Source organism: Rattus norvegicus, chromosome 7 (genome assembly GCF_021556685.1).
Source record: "Rattus norvegicus strain SHRSP/BbbUtx chromosome 7, alternate assembly SHRSP_T2T, whole genome shotgun sequence".
Classification (NCBI taxonomy): domain Eukaryota; kingdom Metazoa; phylum Chordata; class Mammalia; order Rodentia; family Muridae; genus Rattus; species Rattus norvegicus.
In genome coordinates this window covers 114,484,701-114,512,112 of record NC_141540.1, presented here as the reverse complement: position 1 = coordinate 114,512,112, position 27,412 = coordinate 114,484,701, and the positions used below count along the sequence as shown (strand labels likewise).

The window sequence follows — 27,412 nt, the reverse complement described above, 5'->3', positions numbered from 1 at the left end:
TGACAGTACTTCCTGTTGACAGTACTTCCTGTTGACATTCCTGTTGACAGTACTTCCTGTTGACATTCCTGTTGACATTACTTCCTGTTGACACCTCCATCCCCAGGAGACCAGAATCTTTAGAAGGGAGTTGCTTGGCTGAAAGGTGAAGAGTGGTAACTTTTCAAGACCTTTTGGGCTACAGTCTCTGTTGTCTGGCAAGCTGTGAAAGCAGCCCCGGCCACACTCAAGTCAATAGGACTTCATGGGCAAGGGTAATAGGAGGGTCAGGCATAGTGACCTCCACCTGAAAGCCCAGCACTTGAGAGGCCAAGGCAGAAGAAGCATTAATTTGAGGCCAGTCTTGGCTACAGAGATCCTGTGTCTGAACGAGCCAAACAGTCCCTGTCTGAACCCCTCTCCCCACAAAGGGTAGGTGATGGGCAGGCCAGGTTGGGTACTTGCTGCTCTTGACCAAAACCCTTGGCAGAGCACACACTGAGAGCTCCTATCTTTGAGGCAAGCACAGACAAGAGTTTTATTTATTGTGGTCATCTTACAAAAAGGAGCAGATCAAGGGCCCAGTGGCCCCAAGTCCGTTTTTCTTGTAAATGGAGGTGGGCTTTAGGCTTAAATAGAGGAAGAATTGGGGGAGGATGTTTGAATCATTAGGCAGTCCTGGTTCAGATGTGGTTCTACCCATCATTGTCCCAGTACAGTACTTCAAGGTGGTGTCAAGATGTCTTTATTGCTGAGGGGAAAAGGTGCTTCCTAGGAAGTAAGCAGGGTTCTAGGGTTTGATAAGGAAAGAAGCTGTAACCCAACAGGACAAGGGGCTCTTCAGATTGGTAAAGAGAGGGAGGAGTCTGGGCCATGACCTGTTGAGGAGAGAGTGGCCTGGGTGAGTGGTCACTTGGTGGCCAGGTGGGATACCTGTGCTCAGGCTTCTGAAGGGAGGTATTGCCCCTCCCCTCTCACTCTAGTGTCTGCAAAGTCCCATGGACTGAACCCTGGAATTTTGTCTTTAGAGCAGACAATATCTTGCCTCCCTGTAGTCATGAGAGTGAGGTAGGTAGGCTGGGGTCTACTGGGCTGCTTTCTATTCATGTGGCCTGCGGTGTTGTCCTTTTATGTTAGGCTCACAGAAGATCCTTTCTCCCCTGTGACCTTGTTAGCCACATCTCCTCCGTCCTGCACCCCTACTGAGGGTTATTTTAAAAAACATTAAACATGGACCTTGGCATTTGTCTGTGTTCAGTACCATCAGTGACTGTGATTCACTCTAGACAGTGCCTTTCATTGATTTAACTATTCTGAGACAAGGTCTCATGATACAACTCAAGCTAGCCTTGAACTCACTGGCTCAGGGTGGCCTGGAACTCTCAATTCTCAACCTAACACACTGTTGTGTGGTGTCACTTTGAAGTAGATTTTGTCCTTGACTTTAAAAATATATTCTTTTAATAAATTTATTTATTCTGTGTTCATGGGTGCTGTGGTGTGTGTGCATACAGAGATCAGAGGGCAAGTTGTAGGAATTGTGTCTCTCCCACCACATGGTTTCAGGGATGGCACTTGGGTCATCAGGCTTCGAGGCAAATGCTTTGCCCACTGAGCCATCTTGGTGGCTCCTGTCCCTTGTTCTCATCTTAGCTGTTAGGGTTGTGTGTGAGGGGTCAAGAGGAGGATCTGGGACTCTTTCCAGAAGATCTTGGCTCTTGCTACTGGAACAGAGGAAGCCTCTAGAAGGATACCTACTCTCTTCATGTGCTGGAAGAGCTGGAGGAGGCAGCAGAGAGCAGGCAGGATGATCATGCAGAGCACGCAATGTCCCTGCAGTGGTCACTGAGCTGAACATTGTGCTGTGAGTTGGGATGGACATGCGGGTGCTCCGAGCGCCTGTCAGCCTTCAGCCACATCTGGATTCCTTCAGCCAGGCTCTGTTCCAGAGCTCATGTAATTGTCTGATAATATGCCTTTTTCAGTGGAAGTTTCCATCTGTTCCCTTACCTGCCTTCTTTTCTGTAACCTCCTTCCTCTCTCCCCTCCAGAGATGGGTTGGATCCAAGGTTTGTTGAGCTCCTGTTGGATGATTGGCACCCCTTAGGGCGAGTGGGCATGTAGACTGGTGTGCCTGGTGGTGAGAATTAGAGCTGATCTCTGTCTTTCTAACCCAGGAGCCTCATGGGGTGCCCCTTTAGAAGCTGTTCTGGTCTCTGTGGCCCTCTACATGCTTCTTGGGCTGTCTCCATGGTCCAAGCAGTTCTGCTGCAGCTGCCACCATAGGCCCTCTCTTAGGTCCATGAGCACTGCTGAGACCATGAACACTTTCTAGGCAGAAAGCCACATGGAACCTGGGGATACCAGCTGCTTAAAGTCTCCAAATGGAGTGACCATCACAGGCTGCACTAGGCGCTGCAGACTCATCTCCCATCTGCCCTTGCTGCCCTCCTCCACTCCAGTCAGATCTCTAGCACTCAGAAGATGGTGGGCGTCATTCCAGAGGCTCCCCTCCCTTGTTCCAGCAGCAAGGACATTACATCAATGGGGGAGGGGAATCTGGATGCCAGGGGTGGGGAGGGGATGGGTGTGGAGGTGGAGGGGGTGGACAGGTGTTTGAGAGTCTTTAACCCTGAGAAGATGGGGAAGCGCCTGCTTTGTGTAGATCCTGCAGGAGCCCCATGGCTGTGGAGAAAGAAAAGAGGAAGTCTTAGGTGTCAGCTGGGCCTGGATCAGGGCATTGGTCAGTGGGGGAAAGCAGAAAGAGAAGGAAGAGAAAGGGTGATGGTGAGTGAGGACGGAATTGTAGGACCTCTGGGAGCCAAGAGTCGACTGAGTTCGATGAAGAACTTTAGAATCTAAATGAGCCCGACTGTTGTCTTCTGGCTAGTATGTTTTTAAGAGACCTACGTGGGAACCAACTGAAAGTGGGTGAAACGGTGAAGGGCTGGTGTGGTTTTCCGGGAAGCATGGGCATGTACTGACAGAGTACCCAGTGCCTAGGGACCCGTGACGAGGACAAGCTATTCCTGAATTCCTGGCCTCATAGTAGTCACCTTGGCAGCCTGCTTAGGACAGTTTCTTCCTCTTCGGAAGAGAAGTATAGAGAACAGAGCTGGCGAAGGAAGTGCTGTCCTCTGTACACTCTGGCGTTCCTTATAGCAGGACTGAGTATAGGATGAGACAGACTGGGACGCTGCCCGACCAGCCTCAGCATAACTCTGATACTAGCACCAGCTGGTACCCAGTCCCGTTCTCAGGCTGACTTAGAGCCTTTGCAGTAACCGATGACCCAAGTTAGCCTGTCCTCCCCTAAGTCCACAGCTCGCACCAGGCTCGCTCATAGTCTGCGGGTTTTGTCCAGTGGTTGGTGATGTGGATCCATCTCCTGCACTCTGTTCGCCCCAGGCCCCCGCAGCCACACATCCTTTCACGGGATCCACACCTTTCTTTCTGCAGAATGGTATCAGACCTGTGTATACTCACCTCACAAATCCTGGTTGCCTGAGAGGTGGCCTCTCGTGAATACAGCAGCCACAAACAGCCAACGTGAAGATTCTGTGAGGATGCATTCACCTGGCAGGTCAATGTCCAGGAACACAGTGGCCGTGTCACATGGTACAAGTTTGTGCAGTTTTATAAGCGACTGATGAACTGTCTTCCCAAGCAGCTGTAGCGTTTTTCAACCCCAAAGGCAGTGGGTGACAATTACCCCTGCTCCGAGTCCTGGCCAGCATTTGGAACCCTTAGTGTTCTAAGTGTTGGAATCTTGTTTTAATTTACAGTTGTCTAGCAAGTATATCGAGCATTTCTCCCTATGCTTATCTGCAGTTGGAATGTCTCCTCTGGTGATCCCATTTAAAACATAGGTTTTTTTTTTTTTGTTCTCTGTTTCCATCACATGCAGAAGAGTCCTTTAGTGATATTTTCTCCCAGCATGCATCTTGTTTTCTCATTCTCTTGGTAGCTTATCTGCGAAACAGCAGTTTTCAGTTTTAATGGCATCTACTTCGTCAGCTCTTTGCCTCATGGAGCTGTATCGAAGCTTCTGTTACTATACCAAATGCCATCCACATTTTTCATTTATCAACTGTGGGTTCCATAAACATGTAGAAACTTCTAGAGAGGTTTTTGTTTCCCTGGAGGTCCATTGCAGTCTACTATTTGTGAAGTCTGCAGTTAGCACCCTGCTTTAACGGTCAGTTGGTGGTCATCCTGTGTCTCGGCTGGTCTGCTGGGAGGCCATCTTGCTCTGCTGGGCCTCTGAACCTCCTTTTCAGAGCTGTGTTGAGTGTATGGACGTGGGCACATTTCTGCATTTTCCTTTTCATTCTATCAATTGTTTTGTTTGTCCGTTTGCCAAAACCACACTGCCTTTGTTACTGTAGCTTTATGGTAAGTATGACAGTCAGGGATTTTTTTATTTGTGAAAAAAATTGTCCTTTTTGGAAATGACAGAAAAGGAGCTGTTCACATTGAAGTGCTATTTCCTGTTCTTTCTGTGGGATTTAGAGCAGCTGTCACGCAGAGCGATGGTCTCTGCAGGGCCTCTAGGCTGTGCTTGCATGGCTTCTGCCCACTTCGGGGCTGGGTGAGTCTGCCCCATCTCCAGCCTTGCTAGGCCTCATATATGTGGCCGCACATGCTCAGGGCGCCTGTCTGACCCACATGAAGACAGGCTGTGGCCTCTTGGAACTACTTTGATGTGATTAACCTGTTTCCGATAGTTACTACACATAGTTTTGACATGACTAACCTGTTTCTTGCCAAGTTACCTCATGTTTTCTGTGTGTCTGGATCTTGGGGACACTGGCTTACAGGAGGGTTAGATTTCCCCTGTAGCGAGAGCACCCTGAGGACGGTGTTCAGGCTGCTGTCCGTGTTAGGGGAAGTTGTCTGACCTTTCCCCAGGATGGCATGAAAGCGGTCTAAGAAGACGGGATGAGTACTGAGAGCCTTTAAGGCCAGCGTCAAGCTGCGCAGAAGTCCATTACTGATGTGGCCCTCCTGTGGGCTTGATGGGATTGATTGGGGATGAGAGCAGAGGCATCTGGACAATCAGAGACTCAGAGGTACTGTCAGAGAGGAAGGGGGAGTGGAGTGTCCAGGCTGACTGCTGTGTGATAGAGAGGTTTGATGTGCTGAGGGTAGGATTTGGAAAGGGAGGAAGGAGCGTCTTTGGAGCACCAAATGGTCACTTTAGAGAGGTGGGAAGGATTCTAAGATGCTGAGACATGGCCGTGAGCAAGGCCTTCATCTGGTGTGCTTTCGGGGGACTGCAGGCGAGACTGGAACGACTGTTCTTTCCCTTGGGGTCTTTGAACTTTACTCCGGGCTGGCTTCAGGCTAAAAACACTTGGGCTTTGTGCAAAGCCACACTTAGAGTTGTCTTAAGCCTGTCTTTCTACACAGAGCCTATCTGGGAACACACCAGAGCCCTTTGGTAGCTCTTCCTTTCCAGGGATGCCTTTGCCTGGGCTCCTGGGCACCCTCCAGCTAGATGCTGTTTTGTTGTGAGAATTCCAATGTTTCTCCTACCTAGATGGGATTTCTTTGTTTACCTGTCTCCTGAATGCCTGCCCTTTCTCCTCTGGCACTTCTTGTGGTTACTCAAAGCTACCTCTCCAGCATCCTGCCATGTCCACAGTGCCAGTCCTGTTGTCTCTTGCATCCTGCTGAAGGTGTCCATGTGAATACCAGTGATAAAGGGCTGGACCCAGCAAGCAGTCATTGCTGTGCTGTGGTCAGTTATTGTATTTGTCCCTTGCCGTTGAGGAGGGGAACATATCTATTTTGAAAAATTCAGGTGATTCTGTCCTTTTTACTCGGACTTTTGTTTTGGGAGATGTGTTTGCCATTATCTCATGAAAGAAGTGAGGAACAGTAGAGTTAAAGTGGTTAAGTGTCAGCTGGCTGCATTTCTAGACAATAAAAACCACTCTAAGTCCCGTCTCCACTTCAAACATTTCTCAGAGTATTAAATGGAAATCTACCAAAACCCTGTGCTTGTGAATAAAAGCTAGGCTGTCAGATCTCTCAGGTTCAGAAGTGGCTTCTGTCTCGCTTGGGAGCTGACCGTTCCCGCCCGCCAGCTGGAGAGGCCCAGCCCAGCCATGCTCTGAGCTCACGTGCTGTGTGCATTTGCTGGCCTATGGGACTACATCTCCTATCTTAATCTTATTTGTGCTCCTGTGTGAGCAGCTTTCTCCATCTTGCTTTCTGCTCAGCCTTTTGCTCAGCCTTCTCCTGCAGGAGAGAGTAAATGTTGCCGAGGAGCTTTTCTGAACGAGTCTCGGAACTGATTCGCTGAATGGCAGCTGTCAAAGCCTGATTGGTTGACAAGATTGAAGAGAGTGTTATCACGAGTCAAATACTGCCTGTCTCTGTCTTTATGAAAGCTTCAGTGTTTCATAGGAGGACTCTGCGTCACAGAGGAGGCACCATGTGTGCAGGAAGTCATTGTTGAGGAAGTCCCGTCCCCCTTGGGGGCTCTCACTCATGTGAGCCCGTGGTAGTAACTGGACCATTACCCGTTTGGAAGAATAACTGAGTGATAGTGATTTCTTACATGGGAAAGAGCTCTTGGTTGAGACGGATGAGAGTTGGAGCCTTTTGAAGGGATGACTAGCTTAGTCATGGCATGGACTCTCAACCCTCCTAAAATGCTCTTCTGCTGCGCTGTTTGGTCCTAGCCCCTTTGACCAGATGCACACATGGCATGGATATGTCTCATTTGCTATTCTCCTTATGGATACAAGATGTTGTCACCACTGTATCTTCCAGGAAGTTTCTGGGAGATCTGTCACATCCTGGGATGCACTGTGGAGGTGTTTGTGTGGGTACTGGGTCAGTTTCCAGGTTTTCAATTGATATGTTATTATGAAGTATCCTAAATATACAGGGACTAGAGAAAACAGCAAAAGAGATTCCCAGCACCCAGCAAATCCCCAGAGTCATGCCACTTCAACCTCACATACTTATACATGCACATCTAAGACAGAGGGGGTTTTCTGGCAAAAGGCTCTCCTCTTGACCTACATGCTAGTTAAGTACCCATCATGCACCAGGCCTCTTGCCAGGCATTAAGGATTCTTGGATGAATAAGACACACTGTTGCTGCCAAGGCAATGGGGGATTGACGAGGAAACAGAATCATGAGCTTTACGGGGGCCCTGCTGTGCCTGTAACCAGCTGACCTCTGTGCAGGACACGGCGGTGGGAGACAAGGTCAGCAGGGGCCAGGGTCAGCACATGGAACATCTTAACCGCAGAGGTTAGGATGCAGGAATTGATGACCCACACTCAGCAGGCGGCACAGGCGATGTGTGGTACTTGTTCCACCTGTCAGTCGACATCGACGGGACGCCCCAGTCTGTGCAAGCCTCTGTTTTGGGGGTATCATAAGAAGCACCAGACAATCTACAGGTCCAGGGGCTTATGATGCAGGAGTGGGGGTGGGTGTTGACGTACAAGAAGGTAATTTTACCCAATCACCACAGCAGTAGAGATCCGTATATCGAAGGTTTGCGCTCAGTGCAATAATGGAGCAGTCTGGATCATTAATCACCCTGCAGAGTCAGAGGCTGATGCTGTGTGTTAAACACATTACATTCATTGAGTCATAATATTAGCATTTATCAGCTAGCAGTTATTGAGAAGTTAGGATGAATGGCTAAAGCACTTTAAGTGGGCTGCTCATAGCTTCGTGACAAGGTGGAACTATTATTTCCCTGTTGCAGCTTCCTCCTCTGCCTGCCCTAGCTCATGTGGCACACGTACTCCCTTCCACTGTCTCCACAGCACTCAGCAGCATCTGTACCTCCTGTGGGCTTTTCCACACCCAGTGTACATGCCCCACTGTCCACCTAACGCTCTCTCATGCATTAGTGCATTAGCTTCTCAGGAATTGTGTGCTAGCTGCAACTCTTAGTTGCTGTTGGAGGTTTCCATTGAGCATCCGTCTTGTCTGAGCCTGAATCCACCTATATGTGTTTTTATGACCTGTATGTTGGCTAATCAGGGACTCACCAGTCTGGTCAATGACAGTCACTGGGGGGCAGCGTTAAGGCTCCAAGTGCCTGACCTTCTTTCAAGTGCTGAGATCACATTGGGGTGTAGAGGGCAAGTTCAGTGTATACATTAAAGTCTCTATAGATTTGGTGCTGTTTTCCATCAAAATTCCAATAACATTCTTTACAGAACTAGAAAAAAAAACCTTAAAATTCATACAGAAACAGAAAAGACAGCTAAAGTGATCCTAGGAACAACAAAACCCTGGCCTTACAATATCTGACTTCAAACTCTACTACAGAGCCATAGTGACAAAGACAGTATGGTACTGTACGGACATGGACATATAGACCAATGGAGCATAATAAAGAACTCAGAAATAAACCTACACAGCCACAGATGTCTAACTTTTGACAAAGGTGTCAAACACACACACTGAAAAAGGAGCCTACTTAACAAATCGTTCTGCAGAGACTTGATGACCACCCTTAGAAGAACAAAGTTAGGACTGCATCTCTTGTTCTGCACAAAAATTAATTCATAGTGGATCAAATATCTTAAAGAATGAGTCGCTGAGACTGCTAGAAGTAAACAGGAAAAATATGTTAAGATATCAGTATAAGCAAGAACTTTGGGAATAGAACCCCAGCTCAAACAGAGTTACCCCAAAAGTTGGCAAATGGATACCATGAAATTAAAAGGCTTCTGTATAGCAAACAGAACTGTCATCAGGGTGTCCCAGTCTGTAGAATGGGAGAAAACCTTGCCAGCTATGCTTTCGACAGAGCTTAAGATCTGGAATATGTAAGGTTCAAAAATTAAACAGTAGGGGTTGGGGATTTAGCTCAGCGGTAGAGTGCTTGCCTAGCAAGTGCAAGGCCCTGGGTTCGGTCCCCAGCTCTGAAAAAAAGAAAAAAAAATAAACAGCAAACCCAAGTGGCCAATCAGAAATGGGCTGACAATCTGAGCAAGGTTGCTAGAAGAAACACAAATAGCCAGTAAATATTTTAGAAAGCATTCAACATTCATATTTCAGAAGGGCAATGCAAGTCAAAACCACTTTGGCCCTCCATGTCATGCTGCTCAGGAAAGGCAACAGCCAATGCTGGGGACGGTGTGGGGAAAGAGGAACTCTTTGGTAGAGATGTAAATTGGTGTGGCCACTGTGGAAATTAGTATGTATGGGTTCTTTTTTTTTTTTTTCCCCCGTCCGGAGCTGGGGACCGAACCCAGGGCCTTGGGCATGCTAGGCAAGCGCTCTACCACTGAGCTAAATCCCTAACCCCGTGTGTATGGGTTCTTAAAATAATAGAAAAGGAACTACCATATAACCCAGATTTGTCATTCCTGGCATAGATGTGAAATATCTTACTATAGAGTTGCACATCTGTGCTTACTGCTTCTCTAGTCACAATATCAAGGAAATAGACCAGCCTAGATACCCATCACTTGATGACAGATAAGGAAAGGGCGGCACACACACATAGTTTTGTTCTATTCAGCCAGAAAGAATAATACATAATAATTGTGTCATTTGCAAGAAAATGGATGGAATTAGAAAATATTAAATGAAGAAACCCATGCTTAGAAGACACACAGCACATATGTGTTCTTTTTCATAAGTCTACCCTGCCTTCTAATTACTACATATATGCACATATGCAGGAGTGTAGGTAGAGTTCAGGAAACTACAAAGGCCAAGGTAAGGGGAAAAGGAGTTTTTTTAGGAAGTCAAATAGCAGGGTAACAGAACACATGTGACATGGAGAATGGGGTAGGTACTGAGGCTGGAACATACAAGTGAAGAAGCCAGGCAGGGTGAGAGGGGAGAAGAACAGGGTAAGAGAGGACCAACCAAAACCAAACATGTATGAAGTGCCATGGGGGCTGGAGAGACAGCTCAGCAGTTAAGAGTGCTCAGTGCTCTTGTAGAGGATCCCAGTTTGGTTCCCAGTGCCCACGTGGGGACTCAAAACCATTGTAACTCTAGTTTCAGGAGATTTGAAAACCCTTCTCTCACTTCAATGGTCACCCAGCATGCATGCGGTAAACACATACACATAAGATAATGAATCTAAAATCAAAATAAAAGACCCTTAAAATATCACAAGGAAGTCTAGTACTATGTATGCTAATTAAAAATTCTTCATGTGGGAGTCTTTACATCCCAGTGTGTAGACTCTTGGTATGAGTGCACATGTGTTCACGTGTGAGTGTGTGTGTGCATGCATGTGTGAGTCTCTCTCTCTCTCTCTCTCTCTCTCTCTCTCTCTCTCTCTCTCTCTGTGTGTGTGTGTGTGTGTGTGTGTGACTTGGGCTCCCTGTGGACCATCTGCTAGTGAGACAGTCCCTAGGGAGGTTGGCAGGGGTTGCCAGGTAGTTCTGCTTATGGCAGACCTGCAACATGTCTGACTATACTTAGTCATTTTCCCCAGTTTGCCTGTGCTCCCTAGAATCTCATGACATTATGAGGGACCCCTGTGTCCACATCTTCTTTCTGAAAAGTTTTAGGATGGAAAATCTGTCGAGTTAGTAACTCTTGCCAAAAGGAGCCAGAATCATAGGATTCTGCATTCTTAAGGAAACGCTTTTAAGTGGGCTGTGTAACCATCTTCCTACCTTTACGTTCAAATGTGCTGGGCCGTTTGGGAAGGAGGGCCTGCGGGTCTCTGGGTGACCTCCTTATGTATTTATCTCTCCACTTCTCCTATGCTTCAGAGCAGTGTGGCTTTCAGAGTAATCTTCTTGATTGTTGATTGTGATGGTTCATCCAGGGTCATCACTTGTTGAGAAAATGTCGCTCCATTACTCAAATGCACTGGGAGCAATCTTTTCTTGGAAGTACATCCTGGTTATTTTAGTGGGCTGCTTTGAAGTCTTCATAGAAGAGAGAAAAGATAGTGTAAGGCCGTCTGTTTTAGTTTTCTTTCTATACTGGGGTTGGAACCTAGGCCCTTGCCCATATTAGGCAAATGTTCTACCACTGAGTTCTGTCCCCAGGCAGAGACAGTCTTGATGTATGAAAAATGTTCTTCTCTGGGGAGGGACGGTTCTGGGTGGTGGGGTGGGGGTGGTAGCAGTGGGGGAGGGCTGTGGTGGCGGTGGCAATTGGTCTGTCTGTTCGAGTTGATAGTTGAGGTGTTGTCTGTGAGCTGCCACATTTCACACATGACCTTGAGTTCTTGCTTCGTGACCTTTGCCACAGGTACACACAGAGGCTGGGCTGCCGTTCAGATGCGTCTGCTGCATGAGCTGGTCTATGCCTCCCGCAGGATGGGAAATCCCGCACTCTCTGTGCGGCACCTATCCTTCCTTTTGCAGACCATGCTGGATTTCCTGTCTGACCAGGGTGAGTGAACATGAACTTTTTTTCTTTCTAGGGAGCCTTGGGTGTGGCTTGGGGGGTGGCAGGTCTTCATTTCCAGCTCCAGGCTGGTGGTGGGTACCTGTTTCTGCTCTTAGCCATTTTCTCCACATTCCTTCTTGCTTACCCACACCTCTTCTTTGGGTTTTCTTCTGGTTATCTTTCTGTTAACAGGCCCTTCCTCATCTTAACCTCTAGCCTAGGTGCTGTGTTTGTTACTTTGTCTCCTGACCAAATACTTGACAAGAAGCAACTTAAGGGAGGAAGGGTCTTATTTATTTATATTTTCTCATGGTATGAGGGCATACTGTCAATCATGGCTGGGGAGACATGGTGGCAGGCGATGCAGCTGTCAGGCCTCACCTCCACACATCTTCACAGTGCAGGAAACAGACAGGACAGGAAGTAGAGTCGGGCTACACGTCTCAAGGGCCACTCCTCCAGTGACTCCCATCTTCCAAAGATTCCACAGTCTCCCAACTCAGTTCCTGTAGATAAGTTTTGCATTCAAACCACAGTAGGTTCCTTGTACTTGGGGGACATTGTGTAAAATGTGAGCGGCAGCATGTGGTATATGTGTGGGGACTTGTATTCAAGTCCTCAGACCACAGCTCTGTGGGTTTTCACTGCCTGGATAGTCCTATATCTGTCCTCTAGATGGACGTGGAACACGCAGAGGCTGGCAGCCCCTAAGTGCTCTTCTGGCCATTGCTGCATCCTAGAACTTTCTGTCTGGCTTCCAGAACCACAGGCAAGGGTGCCATGCTGTTCTAAGGCCCAGTACCCGCCTATCTCCCCAAGTTGCCTTTACTGAGCTTTCTCCTCAAGTGTCTTTACTCACTGATATTGGGTGTTGCCTCATTTCTGGGGTTCAGTTGTCATTTTGTAATTCAGCCCAGGCCTGTTCTCTTTGCAGCTTATGCGATAGCTCACCGTGGTGTTCCCTCGGCCCCAGAGTCAAGTCATTAGATGTGGGCTCTGTGGCTTCCCCATCAGACCTGCCTTTCTACCTATATCCTCGGCCCCGATGGTATGGGGCCCATCTGGTTTCTTGAGAAACCCTCTGCTATGATGTAGGTGTGCAGGACAGTGTCCCTGCTGTGATGTAGTGTAGGACAGTGTCCCTGCTGTGGTGTACTGTAGGACAGTATCCCTGCTGTGGTGTGGGTGTGTAGGACAATGTCCCTGCTGTGGTGTGGGTGTGTAGGACAGTGTCCCTGCTGTGGTGTGGGTGTGTAGGACAGTGTCCCTGCTGTGGTGTGGGTGTGTAGGACAATGTCCCTGCTGTGGTGTGGGTGTGTAGGACAATGTCCCTGCTGTGGTGTGGGTGTGTAGGACAATGTCCCTGCTGTGGTGTGGGTGTGTAGGACAGTGTCCCTGCTGTGGTGTGGGTGTGTAGGACAGTGTCCCTGCTGTGGTGTGGGTGTGTAGGACAATGTCCCTGCTGTGGTGTGGGTGTGTAGGACAGTGTCCCTGCTGTGGTGTAGTGTAGGACAGTGTTCCTGCTGTGGTGTAGTGTAGGACAGTGTTCCTGCTGTGGTGGAGTGTAGGACAGTGTCCCTGCTGTGGTGTGGGTGTGTAGGACAGTGTCCCTGCTGTGGTGTAGTGTAGGACAGTGTCCCTGCTGTGGTGTAGTGTAGGACAGTGTCCCTGCTGTGGTGTAGTGTAGGACAGTGTCCCTGCTGTGGTGTCGGAGTTCATTAAATGGATTTTAGCTTGGTTATCATTGACTTAACAACTAATATCTACATATAAGTGTGCACATACCACATCTACCTTTCTGGGTCTGGGATATCTCCTCACTCAGGGTGATTTTTTTTTTTTATAGTCCTACCCATTTATTTGTGAAATTATTGGTGAAATTTTTTAATGGCTGAGTAATATTCTATTGTATAAATATACTCTATTTTCTTCATCTATTCTTCTGAGACATGTAAATTTTAGATTTCTGGCTATTGAGCAAGTGACCCTGTGGTAGGATGAAGCATCCTTTGGGAATATGCCCAGGAGTGGGATAGCTGAATCTTGATGTGGACTGAGTTCCATCTTGCTAAGGATCCACCACACTGATTTCCGTAGTGGCTGTACAAGTCTGTGCTTGCACCAGGATGGATAGATGTTCCCCTTCCCCTACATCCTTGCCAGCATGAGCTGTCTCTTACACTCTAATGTGTATACGATGAAATCTCACTGTGGTTATGATTTGCATTTCTCTGATGAACTAAGGATGTTGAACATTTCTTTATGTGTTTCTTGGCCATTTGAGTTCTTCCTTTGAGAATTCTCTGTTTATATATGTATCCCATTTTAAAATTGGGTCGTTTTCTCCCTCCCCCTCCCTATCTCTTTGTCTTTCTGTCTCTGTCTCTGTCTCGCTCCCTTCCCCCTTCCTTCCCTTTGTCCCTTCTTCTTCCTTCTTTCCTTCCTGACTGTCCTGGAACTCACCCTACAGACCAGGCTGGCTTAGAACTCAGAGGTCTGGCTGCATCTGCCTCCTGAGAGCTAGGGTTAAAGGTGTGGGTCACCAACGCCCAGTAGGTTGTTTATATCTAGTTTTCTGAGTTTTTTTGAAAGGTTCTAAGTTTTATTACTAGACAAACACCCTAATTTAGACATGAGCAAGTCTCCAGATTAAAAATGTTGAAATCCATCTTGTAGGACTGATTGATGACCACAATTCAGTATAAACCCTCAGTCTTGCCATTGTGTGAATCCTTACAGACCCAGCTTCCTTCTCCTCCAGTGTCTTCTCCTAGAGTTGTACCAGTTTTCATCCAAATCCGCTGAAGAATGGACAATTTGTTTCTTGGCCAGGAATTGCTTGATTCTGAAAGTCTTGTGAGAAGACATGACGAGAAGCTGAATCAGGCATAATGCTCATGATGGCGGAGGAAAGGAGAGGAGTTTTTCCAGTTCTTAGTAAATTTTGGATATTAGCCCTCTGTTAGATGTGTAGTTGATAAAAAACCTTTTCCAGATACCCTTTGCCTTAAGAAGCTTTTCAGTTCCATGGGGCACCATTGATTGCTGATCTCGGAGCCTGTACTAATGGTGTTCTGTTGAGAAAGTCTTTTCATGATCCAATGGGTTTGAGGCTGTTCCCTACCGTCACTTCTGTCACGTTCAGTGTATCTAGCTTTACATTGAGGTCTTTGATCCTTTTGGAGTTGAGTTTGGTGCAGGGTGATAGGTATGGATCTGTGTGGATTCTTCTGCAGACTTGGTTCACAATCCAATTTAACTATTACCATTTGCTGAAGATACTTTTTTCCAGTGTATTTTTCTGGCTTCTTTATTAAAACTGAGGTGTTTGAGGGTATGCGGATTTATGTCTGGGCCTTCAGTTCAATTCTGTTTATTGACGTCTGTTTTAGTGCCAGTGTCATGCAATTTTTCAGTACTGTAGCTCTGTATTATAACCTGAAGTTGGGGGAGGTGATACCTCAGTAGTTCTTTTATTATTCACACATTTATATCTATCTGTTTTTTGTGTGTGTGTTTCCATATGGAGTTACATATTGCCCCCTTTAAGATCTGTGAAGAATTGTGCTGAAATTTTGATGAGAATTGCAATGAATCTGTAGATTGCTTTTGGAAAGGATGGCCATTTTTACTCTGTTAATTCTACCAATCCATGAGCATGGAATATTTTTCATCTTCTGATATGTTCTTAAATTTCTCTCTTCACTTTATTAAGGTTTTTTTTTTTTCTTTTCTTTTTTTCGGAGCTGGGGACCGAACCCAGGGCCTTGTGCTTGCTAGGCAAGCGCTCTACCACTGAGCTAAATCCCCAACCCCCCCCCCCCCTTTTTTTAAACCATACAATGGTTTGGTTAGAGTTAGCCCAAGATACTTTATATTATTTGAGGCTATTGTGAAAGGTGTTGTTTTCCTGATGTTTTTCTCATTTGTATAGGAGAGCCACTGATTTTTGTGAGTTCACTTTTTAAAGAGATTTATTTATTATATATAAGTACACTGTAGCTGTCTTCAGACACACCAGAAGAGGGCATAAGCTCTCATTATAGATGATTGTGCACCAAGATGTGGTTGTTGGGAATTGAACTCAGGACCTCTGGAAGAATAGTCAGTGCTCTTAACCACTGAGCCATTTTTCCAGCCCATGAGTTCATTTTGTATCTAGTAGCTACTTTGTGTTTGTCTGCTGTAGGAATTTCCCAGTGGGATTTTTTTTTTTAGGGTCACTTATGTATAATATCATATCATCTGCAAATAAAGATACATTAACTTCTTCCTTTCCAGTTTGTATCCCCTAGATCTCCAGCAGTTGAATAGTATGGACAGCCTTGGGACAACTTTGTCTTGTTTGTGATTTTAGCAGAATTGCTCAGAGTTTCTCTCCATTTAAGTTGATGTTGGCTGCACTGACTGGTTTTGTGTCAGTTTAACATAAGATAGAGTCATTAGAGAGGAAGGAGCCTCAGTTGAGGAAATGTCTCCATGTTATCCAGCTCTAAGACATTTAGTGATTAATGGGAAGGGCCCAACCCATTAAGACTATAAGAAAGCAGGCTGATCAAGCTTCATGCAGCACCCCTCGATGACCTCTGCATCAGCTCCTGTCTCCAGATTCCTGCCCTGTTTGAGTTCCTGTCCTGACTTCTTCGGTGCTGAGCAGCAATGTGGAATGTAAGCTGAGTAAATCCTTTCCTCCTCAACTTTGCTTCTTGGTTGTGGTGTTTTGTTGTAGCAATAGAAACCCTTACTATAACATTGGCCGTGGTCTTGCTGTAAACAGCCTTCATTATGTTGAGGGATGTCCCTTTGTATCCCTAATCTCTCCAGGACTTTTATCACACAGGATTGTTGGATTTTGTCAAAGGCCTTTCCTTCGTCTAATGAGATGATCATGTGTTTTTAGTCTTTCATTTGTTTATATGGTGTATTACATTTATTCATTTATATATTCAACCATCCTGGCATTCCTGGGGTGAAGACTTTTTTTAGTGAGTGATTTCTTGCATGTGTTCTTGGATTTGTTTTGTAAGTATTTTATTCAGTATTTATACATCTATGTTCATAAGTGATATTGGTCCATAATTCTCTTTCTTTGTTGCATCTTTATTGTGGTTTGGGTGCCAGGGTAACTGTGGTCATGTAAAATAAATTGGGCAGTGTTATCCCTGTTACTATTTGAAGAGTATTGGCATTAACTCTTCTTTGAATATCTGGTAGAATTCGGTGCTAAAACCATGTTGCCCTAGGAATATTTTTGTTTTTTGGTTCACTGACTTTTAATGACTGGTCTATTTCACTAGGGGTTACAGGTCTGTTTAAATTGCTTTGTTAAGTGGTATCTATTGAGAAAATGATTAATTTCCTTTAGATTTTTTAATGGAGTACATGTTCTTATGATTCTATGGATTGGCTGTTATATTTGCAATTTCATCTCTAGTTTTGTTAAGTTGGAAATCTACTCTCCAACTTTTACTTAATTTGGATAAGGGTTTGTCAATCTTACTGATTTTTCTCAAAGAGCCAACTCTTTATTTCATTGATTGTATTTTTTTTTCCATTTTATTGATTTCAGCCCTGAGTTTGATTATTTCTACCTGTCCAAGTCCTTTTAGGTGTGATTTCTTCCTTTTGTTTTAGGTCTTTTTAGGTGTGTTGTTAAGGTAAAGGATCAGATCTCCGCAGTGTTTTTATGTAGATGATTAGTGTAAGGAACTGCCTTCATTTGTGTCCCAGCAGTTTGAGCATGTTGTGTTTTCATTCAATTCCAAAAGTCTTTATTTCCTTCTTCTTTTTTGTTTTTTCGAGACAGGACTTCTCATGTGTAACAATTCTGGCTGTCTTGGAACTCTCTGTACACTAGGCTGGCCTGAAAATCACAGAGATCCTGCCACCACCACTTGGATTAATTTGCTTCTTAATTTTGGTCTTGATTTATTTTTCATTAATAGTGAGTTGTTCAGTTTCCGTGAGTTTGTAAGTTTCCTTTTTTTTTTTTTTTTTTTTTTTTTTAGATATCCAGCTTTAATCTGTAGTGATCAGATAGGATATAGGGTGTTACTTCAATTTTTCTGTTATCTATTGTGTCTGAGTTGTGTCCCAGTATGTGTACTCAGTTTTACCGAAGTTGCATGAGGTTCTGAATGACTAAATGTTCATTTGGCCTTAGCTGAAGTCATTTGTAAATGTCTGTTAGTTCTATTTCGTTTATAATGTCAGTTATCTTCAGCATTTCTCTGTTTAGTTTTTGTCTGGATGATCTGTTTATTGGCAGGAGTGGGGAATTGAAGTAACCCACAGTCAGTGTGTGAAGGTTAGCATTTGATTCTTAAGCTGTGGTGGTGTTTCATTCATGAGCTTGGGTGTCCTTGCGTTTGGTGTATAGATGTTAGAATTGCCATACCAGGACACAGTAGTAGCATATCATTGTCAAGTAGAGCTGGTCCCCATGCTGCCAGGAGGCTCAGGCAACCACTGGGGCAGCTTTACCCTATTGCTGCCTGCTAGAACTGTGTCCCTGTTGACCCATAGGCAGGGCCATTTAGCACAGAGCTGCTTACCCTGCTGGGGGGGGAGGTGAGCACAGCCCAGCCTGTGGGCTACAAACATGATGGTTGGTTGTGCCTGGGGGTACTGGCAGTGCAGCTGCCTGTTGCTTTGGGCAAAGAAGCTTCTTTTGCAATGGTATTGATGACTGCAGACTCATAACTGAGAGTGGGATACTTTGAAGGCTTTTGTGGCAATTCCTTTCTCCTCAGAAGAAACAATTTAGACATGAAGCTATTAAAGAGAGTTCATTAAAAAAAAAGGGGGGGGGGACTGGGGATTTAGCTCAGCGGTAGAGCACTTGCCTAGCAAACGCAAGGCCCTGGGTTTGGTCCCCAGCTCCGAAAAAAAAGAAAAAAAAAAAGAGTAATAAAGATGTGAGGTGTAGCTCTTCACAGTGGGGGATGGGGGGCAGGGGGAAGGATGCTGTTTTCTTTAATGGGCTGGCCACTGGAAGTTTGACCATGCTTCAGTGGGCAACACAAATTGGACTTTGTGTTTGTTTGTTTGTTTATTTATTCATTTTGACTTTTGGGGTGGAGGAGATGAGTGTGGGAAGATGGTCCTGGGAGGAATGGAAAGCAAGTGTAATGGGGTACATTGTGTGAAGTTCCCAAATAATTGGAGGAAAATGAGTTAAAAAAAAAAGAAGTGCAATTTTCTCTTGGTGGATTTTCCTTTGATAAGTATGTAGTGTCCTTCCCCATCCCTTCTCATTAGGTTTGGCTTGAAGTCTATTTTGTTAGATATTAAAATAGCTACACCAGCTTGCTTAGGTCTGTCTATGTGTGATGGTTTGAATGAAAATGTCCTCCACAGGCCCATAGGGAGTGGCAGTATTAGGAGGTGTGGCCTCTCAGGAGATGTATATCACTGGGGCTGGGTCATGAGGTTTCAGAAACTCAAGCCAGTGACAACCAGTGTTATTCCCTCTTTTGCTGCCCTTAGATCCAGATGTAGAACTTTCACCTACCACTCTAGCACCATGTATGCCTGCATGCCACCATGTTTCCCATCACGACAATAATGGACTAAACCTCTGAACTATAGGCAAATCTCAGTTAAATACTTTTCTTAGAAGTTGCCATAGTCATGATATCTATTCAGAACAATAAAACCTCTAACTAAGACAGTCTATTTGCTTGGAATAACTTTTTCCATCCTTTTACTCTGAGGTGTGATGCCTATCCTTGGTCAAAGGTGTGTTTCTTGGATGCTGCAGAAAGATAGATCCTGTTTTCCCATCCACTTTGTTAGTCTGTGTCTTTTTATTGGGGAATTGAAACCATTGATATTGAGAGATAGCAATAATACTGTTGTTGATTCCTGTTATTTTGTTGTTGTGGCTATAGTAGAGTGTGTGTGTGTGTGTGTGTGTGTGTGTGTGTGTGTGTGTGTGTGTGTGTTTGTGTGTTTTCCCCTCTTGATTTGCTGATCTGGGATTATTACTTATTTCTTTTGCTTTTGTTTTTGTCTTGATTTGTTTTGTTTTTGTGTGGAATTCTTTAGGTTAGCATTTTCCTTCTGGTGCCTTCTGTAGGGCTGGATTTGTAGATATTGCTTAAGTTTGGTTTTATCATCTGATGTCTTTATTTTCCCCACATATTCGCTGGGTATAGTAGTCGGGGTTAGCATGGTGGTCTCACAGACTCCACTTTTCAGGCCCCTTTGGTTTTTAAAATTTCGGTTGAGAAGTCAGGCATAGTTCTCAAAGGTCTGCCTTAAGAAAGGCCTTTCCTCCTTGCAGCTTTCCATAGCTTTTCTTGTTCCGTACATTTAGAGTTTTGTATGCTGGGGAGGCTTTCTTTTCCAGTCCAGCCTATTTGGTGCTCTGTAAGCTTTCTGTACCTTGGTAGGCACGTCTTTTTTTTAGGCTGGGGAAATGTTCTTCTATAATTTTGTTGAAAATATTTCCTGTGCCTTTGACCTAGATTTCTTCTCTGTCTTTCTTTTTTTCTTTTCCTTCCTTCTTTCCTCCCTCCCTTTCTTCCTCCCTCCTTCTTCCCTTCCTTTCTTTTTCTTATCCTCTCTCTCTCTCTCTCTCTCTCTCTCTCTCTCTCTCTCTCTTTCTGAGACAGGGCTTCTCTGCATAACTTTGGCTGTCCTGGAACTCACTCTGTAGACCAGGCTGGCCTTGAACTCACAGAGATCCACCTGTCTCTGCCTCCTAAATGCTGGGATTAAAGGCATGTGCCACCACTGCCAGGCTATGGTAGATTTCTTTAAGGGATTTATTCATTTTCTCTTTAATGCCTTCTATTATATCTATAAGGGTTATTGTAGTGTCTCTGTCCTGTGCTTCAGGTATGTTGCAGTATTCACAGCCTGCTGTCGCAGTGTCGCTGGGTTCTGGTGGACACATGCTGTCCTGCTGTCGTGCTTTGACACTGGCATCTAGGTCCCTGGCAGGACCTGATATGATAGGTGCTCATATCAGGTTTTGTCTTTGTTCTGTGGGTGTTTCGTCCCTTGCTTTCTGTTGCCCTCTCTGTTCTTAGGAGAGGGTGCTGGCTGTGTTGCCTGGTGGGGAATTCTCCTGAGATCCTGATAGTGTGGCCACTGGGAATTATGGGTAAAGTGGGGGCTGACACTTAGTAATGGGGATAGCATATGGTGTGGTTAAGGGGTTCACAGGAGGGAGGAAAGCTGCACTCCACCAGGATCTGCTTTGTCCTCTGTGAAGAGATTGGGCTGGGGCAGAGTATGTAGAGAGGCCACAACAGGTTGTCTGCTTACAGAGCTGGGGATGAGACTGGGGATTGGACGTGGAGGAGAGGAGGGTGAGTGGAGATCTGAAGCTCACAGACCTGCTTCACTGGGGGCTGGCTTGGCCGGCTGGAGCTGGGGCTGGGGCTAGGGGAGGAGTGGTGAGGAAGGTTGGGGAAGAGCCTCTGACTTCAAGCTGAGGCCCATTTGCATTTGTTTACCTCCTGCAGCCCTTAGTAGTTGGGCGTCCTGGAAGCTGCTCAGCGAATAGCTCATTGCTGGAAGATTTTGTGACTTGGAGAAACAGACAGGGTAGGGTGAGCTCCTAGAATGCCTAGGCCTCTAAGTGGGATGACACAGTCTGGGTCTCTTCCTTCCTGTCCTATCCCTCCCTAATCATCCTCCCTGACTCTCTAGCTTGCCAGTGACTACCCCCAACTTCTCTGGGACTTTGTGAATGAACCCCTGACCCAACAACTCTAAAGAGACAGGACCGTTTCAGGCTAGAATCTGTAGCCCTGCCTCTTCTCCTCCGCTTGGTCAGGACCCTGCCCTCTACATCTTGCATAGCAATGTGCTCCTAGTAGGTGTTCACGTGACCTCCTTTTCTTGTGCAGCTAGGACTCCTGTCACTTGCCACTTGCTGGGTCTTGAGCTGCTCTCCTTGGCAGTCCGTAGCTTCCTGCTACAGCAGTCAGGCACCAGTCCCTGTACCTCAGGACTTCTCCATGCTTTGTCCCCCCTCTCCCCTTCAGGGTCTTTCACTTGTTCCCAATAGATGGTGCCCCCCCCCCCTTTTGGTGCTTTTTTCCTAATATATGCAACAGGCGTCATCCAGTATGTGCCCTGTATTTGCCACCAGTGCCTTCTCCTCAGAAGCAGCTCCGTTCTGTTTTGTTTTACAGCCTATCGTGTTTCTCAAGGGCAGGGGCCTTGTCATCCCCTTCAGGTGCCCTGTGGTTTATACAGGACATTGAAGCAGTTAGTGCTTGTTAGCTGTCTAAGCTTGGACAAGGGACCATTAAGTGGACTGATATCTCCACTTTCCTAGGCAGGATGATGAGCTTGACCTTCTTCTCTCCCGAGACAGGGACTTTGTCCCCGAATTACAAGACAGCACAGCACGGAGGGCAGGCGGGCCTGACAGCCTCACAGCTACCTCCACACTTGACAGGAAGCGCTCTGTGTTTCTGTCATACTCATGAGCACACACTCCCCCGACAGCACACCTGGTCAACAGTGTTAACTGATGGCTGTCGCTCCTGTCCTGTGCCTGGGTGCCGGGGTGTGTTTGCCAGCATCTGGCTTGGATTCTTCCTTCTGGTGGCCAAGGAAATCCCAGAGAGGCCATGTGGAGAATCAATCCTACCTCAGCAGTTCCCTCCCATCCTTCTCCCCTCCTCCTCCTCCTCCTCCTCCTCCTCCTCCTCCTTCTCCTCCTCCTCCTCCTCTTCCTCCTCCTCCTCCTCCCTCCTCTTCCTCCTCTTCCTCTTCCTCCTCTTCTTCCTCCTCTTCTTCTTCCTCCTCTCCCTCCTCCTCCTCCTCTTCCCCTGTTTACACTTTTAAGACCTCTTTGCTTTTAACCTACCTGTGCTTGCTGTACTTATTCCTCATGTGATATTTCTGGAAAGAGTGTGCCATGTTTGCATAGGGGTACTCAGGTGTTTGGTGGCAGGTCCTGTTATTGAAGGTTCTAACACATGTGTGTGAACGGTCTAAGTATAGTCCTAGTGTACTATGCTATACAGCCTGCAGAGGGTAAAGGTTTCATCTTTGATTTTTTGAGACAGGGTCTCTCACTGGGATTCAGAGCTTGCCGATTAGGCCAGGCAATCCCTGGTATCCCTCTGCTGCCACCTCCCCAGTGCTGAGACTGCAAGTGCACACCACCACGTCCAGCTTTTCACCTGGGTCCAGAAGATCGCGCTCAGGTCCTCGTGTTGGCGTAGGGCACACTTTGCCGAGCCGTTCCCAGAGCCATGGCTTTCATTTTGTTTGCCTTTTGGGAGTTGGGGTGGGGATCTTGTTGCACTATTGTACACGACACTATGGCGGACACATCTCTGTCCTTGGCTCTGTTGGCAGGAGATAAGTTTACCCACCAAGGGCTTTTTAGGTCATCAGTTCCAAACGAATGTTTGTCTGCTCTTTAGACGTGTTGCCAAATTGCTTTCTGATAGGATTGATTGCATGCCAACGGCAGCACCCTAATCCATCACGCGCACGGAGCGTCTTACTGTTTAATTTGCATTTTCTTGGTGATTCTAAGGTTGATTATTTTTTCCGAGTTTGCAATTGAATCTCTCTCATGTGAGCCCTTTTAAGTGGTCCTGTTTGAACCTCACTGGGCATTCACTGAGACCTTGGTGGGCTTGGTCAGAGAACAGCACCCTGCCTGTTGTACAAGTGAGATGCACACCGCCCTGTTCTCCAGGACTAACCTAGGATAGTGTTGAAGTAAGAAGACTCCCGCATGCTAATGATCTGTGTGTCACCTGCCTGGACACAGAGGACCTGGGCAGTTACCTGAGCTTGGAAGGGTCAGGCCATCTCCTGAGAATCTGAGGCTGCCACATGATGAAAATCAGTGTTGACCACGTTAGGATAGTCTTCTCAGGATCATTTAGATTTAAAACTATTGCTGGAGCCCTGAGAAATGATTTCCCTGAAAGATTAGCTTCTAGTACTGATTAACAGTAGCATGGGAGACCGACTTCCACATGTGTGCTGGGCTCACTGCTCTTGACTTACCCGGCCACGTTTTCCTTTGTCGACTGAAGCAATCATTTTCTCCCTTTGTGGACCCACGGCAGCTCTGCGCTGGTGGACACTGGATGCTTTACTATGTATTCAGTGTTGGGAACTCCTAGGTACCCTGTCTTCCTTCTCACCTCTCTTTCTAAAAATATCCTTCCTTTTCTTCCAGAAAAGCAGTTTGGAAGAATAGGCATATCCTTGAGGGCCAATACCACAATTACTCCCTGAGAAGTTAGGAGTCAGGTTGGTTAGGTCCAGCAAGACTGAGTGCCAGGACATGGGTCTGAACTACCTGGGAAAAGAAATATCTTCCTATCCGACAGCATTGGTGGAGAAGTCAAAGCCACCAATGTAGCCACATCTCCCTGGCTTCCATGACAGGAGTCCCTATGAAGACTGACCTGGCTGGCTGTAGCCTAGACTGTTGGGTTCTGTGAGCCAGCTGGGTCTCTGGGAGGAGGGAGGAGCTGTGTAGGAAAAGCTGTTCCTCCTCAGTGTCACTGCGTGAGCCCTCACTAACTTTCCCCCACCTCCATCACATACCATACACTGCTGTGCCAGCCCCTGCAGAGCATCCTGGGAGGTGACTCGTTCCCGCTGAGCTAAGTGGACATGGTGATACAGATTTTAATTTCTGTCTCGACTCTCAAGCCTGGAAGCAGGAGATAAATCCCCACAAAGAAAAAGCATTTTTCCTCCTCTCTAGCATAGTTGATAAACTTGCTTTTCAGCAGGCAGCTTTTAGTTCGGTTTCTCCCTGGCAAGTCTATGACTGCAGATGTAAATGTGTCACAGGGACTGGCCATGGTGACCATCCTCCCCTTTGTGGACCACAGACCACAGTCCAGTGCTCCTGGGAGACTGGGAATCATAGGTGTGTCTTAGTCAGGGTATCTATTCTTGCATAAAACATCATGACCAAGAAGCAAGTTGGGGAGGAAAGGGTTTATTCAGCTTACACTTCCACATTGCTGTTCATCACCAAAAGAAGTCAGGACTGGAACTCACACAGGGCAGGAAGCAGGAGCTGATGCAGAGGACATGGGGAGATGTTACTTACTGACTTGCTTTCTTTGGCTTGCTCAGCTTGCTTTCTTATAGAACCCAAGACTACCAGCCCAGGGATGGCACCACCCACAAGGGGCTGGGTCCTCCCCCACCATCACTAATTGAGAAAATGCCTTACAGCTGGATCTCATGGAGGCATTTCCTCAAGGCAAACTCCTTTCTCTGTGATAACTCCAGCTTGTGTCAAGTTGACACACAAAAACAGCCAGTACATGGTGAAACTTGGGTCTGTGGTGAAGTTGTATGCTGACCCTTACAGAAGTCTTTTTTTTTTTTTTGGTTCTTTTTTTTTTTTTTTTTTTTTTTCGGAGCTGGGGACCGAACCCAGGGCCTTGTGCTTCCTAGGTAAGCGCTCTACCACTGAGCTAAATCCCCAGCCCCCAAAATCCTAGGTTTTTTTTTTTTTTTTTTTTTTTAGTTTAATTTTTTTTTTTTTTTTCCGGAGCTGGGGACCGAACCCAGGGCCTTGTGCTTGCTAGGCAAGTGCTCTACCACTGAGCTAAATCCCCAACCCCTTACAGAAGTCTTGAGTGCAGCCCCAGGAGTCTTTTGGGCTCAGCTGGGGTGCACAGGTTCCAGGTGAGGGGGAGGAGGAGGAACCAGCAGGGCCTGCTCTCTTGTTCTCCTTTTATCTCCTGATTTGGGGGGCTGTGTTACATATGACCTTTGGGGGACTGTGTTACATGTGATCTTGGGCCTGTTCTTTGAGCCCAGGTCCTGGGCATCCTGTGGGGATGTGTAGTCATAACATACGATATGTGCCCCTGGTGTGTTCATGGCTGGAGCATGGGTTCCACAGAACCTCTGATGTCCCCAGGTCTATGGGCTTTGTGGTTGGTGGGAGACATCTGGGAGGGGTGGGCTGACCTTCATGCTGGGCAAAGAATGAGAACTGGCCCTGGGGTCATCTCAACCTGGAGGGTGTGGATGATCTCTCGTCTTGGGACAGGAAGGAGTTGAAAGGAAAGGCTAGAGTAAGGATCTCAGGGGTGAGCCTGGGTCTTTTTTGGGCCAGGGAACCAGCGTAGCACAGAGAGGCCACTGTGTGGGACTTAGCCCACTCCTTTCCGACATATCTGAAGTGATGTGTGGGGCCAACAGTACTTAGGCTCCTCAGCTAGCAAGATAGGCCAATGTTTGTTATCCTGTCTGTGTGCACCTGAGTGACCTGGGCGGGGCGACCTGGGCTAAAGCTTGTGGAAGCCCCTGACTGGTCTGCTCTCCCAGGCTCATGGCCCTTTGGCTTTCTCTTCCCCAGGGCCATCCCACCTTCCCTTGGGGTTGTCAGGATGACAGGGGACATGCTCCACCTCACTCTCGGGATCCCTTTCCTCTCCACAGGCTTCACCTGTGGATGCCACATTCAGAGCCTCGTGGGGTATGTTTGAGCATGAAGATAGTCACATCTGTCCCCCACCCCTCCATTTCACCCTGGGAAGCCAAGGCCACCCTGTTTCCCTCCCCAGCCTGCTTTTGTTTTTTGCTCAAGAGAGACTGAGTTTTGAGGGCAGCCCTTACCTTTTGAAGACCACTGTCTGACATCACTCTGACACCATAGCATTGCCCCGACCCTTGGAGTTGAATCCTCCAGGCTAAGATCTAAGACCTTGGGGAAGAAGGCAGTCCCAGGTCGGAGGAACAGGCTCTGGTGAGCAGAAGGTGCTAGAGGGGCCACTTCAGCTGAGGCCTTGTCTGAGTGTTTCCCATTTCTAAAAGCCAGCTCCTTTCCTGCCCCTTCAGTCACTGTTTAGGATGTAAGATGCCTACAGCTGTCACCATTGCCCTGGCCACTTGTAGAGAAATTCTGCATCCTTTCATGGCCCTGCCTCTGCGTGTGGCAAGACAGTCTTGGTGTATGGCCTATTGAGGTCACTCATACTTTGTTGAGCTCTGTATGAAGAGCTGTGTTAAGTGATACACACAGTCAGGGACACAGTCAATTTTTTTTTTTTTTATTGGAGAGGAGGTGGCCATGCAGTCCTGAAATCCAGCTGTCATCTGTTGGAGCGTCCAGACATGGCCACAAGCTGAGCCTCACCAGGTGGGGATGAACCACCAGACCCAGAAATGGCTGTCTCCTGCCTCTGTGCCTGGATTCGTGGACTTGGTGTCCTTTTCTCTTATGATTCTGGGTATTTTAATTTATGTGATTAAAAAAAAATTTAGTAGTGTTGAAGCAGGAATATATTGTTTTTATGACATTTTGATATCTAAATTTGGGGAAAACAATGTGACCAAAGCGACTGTAAGCCTCTTGCCAATGGTGTCCTAAAGCCTACAAGCAGGAGTGTGGGCTGGGGCCCCACAGGCTGTGCTTTGGTTGGGTTCCCACAGGAGTGCTAGTCCTCAGCTTCATCTGGCTATCTGCAGTGTGAACCGTGGCTGGAGACCAATGGCAGAAGTTTTAGACCGTGGCGGCAGAGCGTGTTTCCCTAGAACGTGCTCCTCACCCTTACGCCTTCTCCATGCACAATGGACATGGTGTCTTTGAAAGTTTTCATTCGCTATATTTCAGTTTTTGCCTGGGTAGGGGAGAAAGGAAGATGCGCATTTGAATTGTTCAGTTGTAAAGAATCATGGTGGGAGTTCCCCAGCCAAGGGCTATAATTTGTTTCCTCTGCAATTGATAAGCTCCCCTTTGTTTGTTCAGAAGCAGGCAGAAGGGACTGAACAAAACCCCCGCAGAAAGAAGGTGGCGGTGGTGGGGGGCACAGACTTCCTGTGATTTCTGTAATGAAGAGATAAATGCCATGTAGTACGACATAATAGGTACCTTCTAATAAAGTATATTCTTAGTGGGGAAACCAGAAATGCAAAATACCGAACTGAGGGAAGACTACTGGGATGTCAAAAATCTCAAATGTTTTAGTGACTTAACAGTTACGGGAATAAGTTGTCAAGTTCTAGGTGAAACAAACTAGAGTGTTCCAGGGTAGGGCCAAAAGGGCTTCCTGTGCCTTCTAGGAGTCCCGTCTCTGTGGGATAGGGGCTATGAGGTGTGTGCTT

General features: G+C 46.7%; 1 protein-coding gene across 13 annotated transcripts in view; it reads left to right on the top strand.

Moving 5' to 3' along the window:
* Positions 1–27,412, top strand: part of Trappc9 (trafficking protein particle complex subunit 9) — a 475,208-nt gene that overhangs the window by 47,682 nt on the left and 400,114 nt on the right. For all 13 annotated transcript variants that reach the window (XR_015624092.1, XR_015624090.1, XR_015624086.1 and 10 more), the window contains 1 exon segment: positions 11,195–11,338. Coding sequence is in view for 6 of the 13 variants with exons in the window: in NM_001034156.2 (NP_001029328.1) it covers positions 11,195–11,338 (144 nt within the window). In the remaining 7 variants the exon portion in view is untranslated.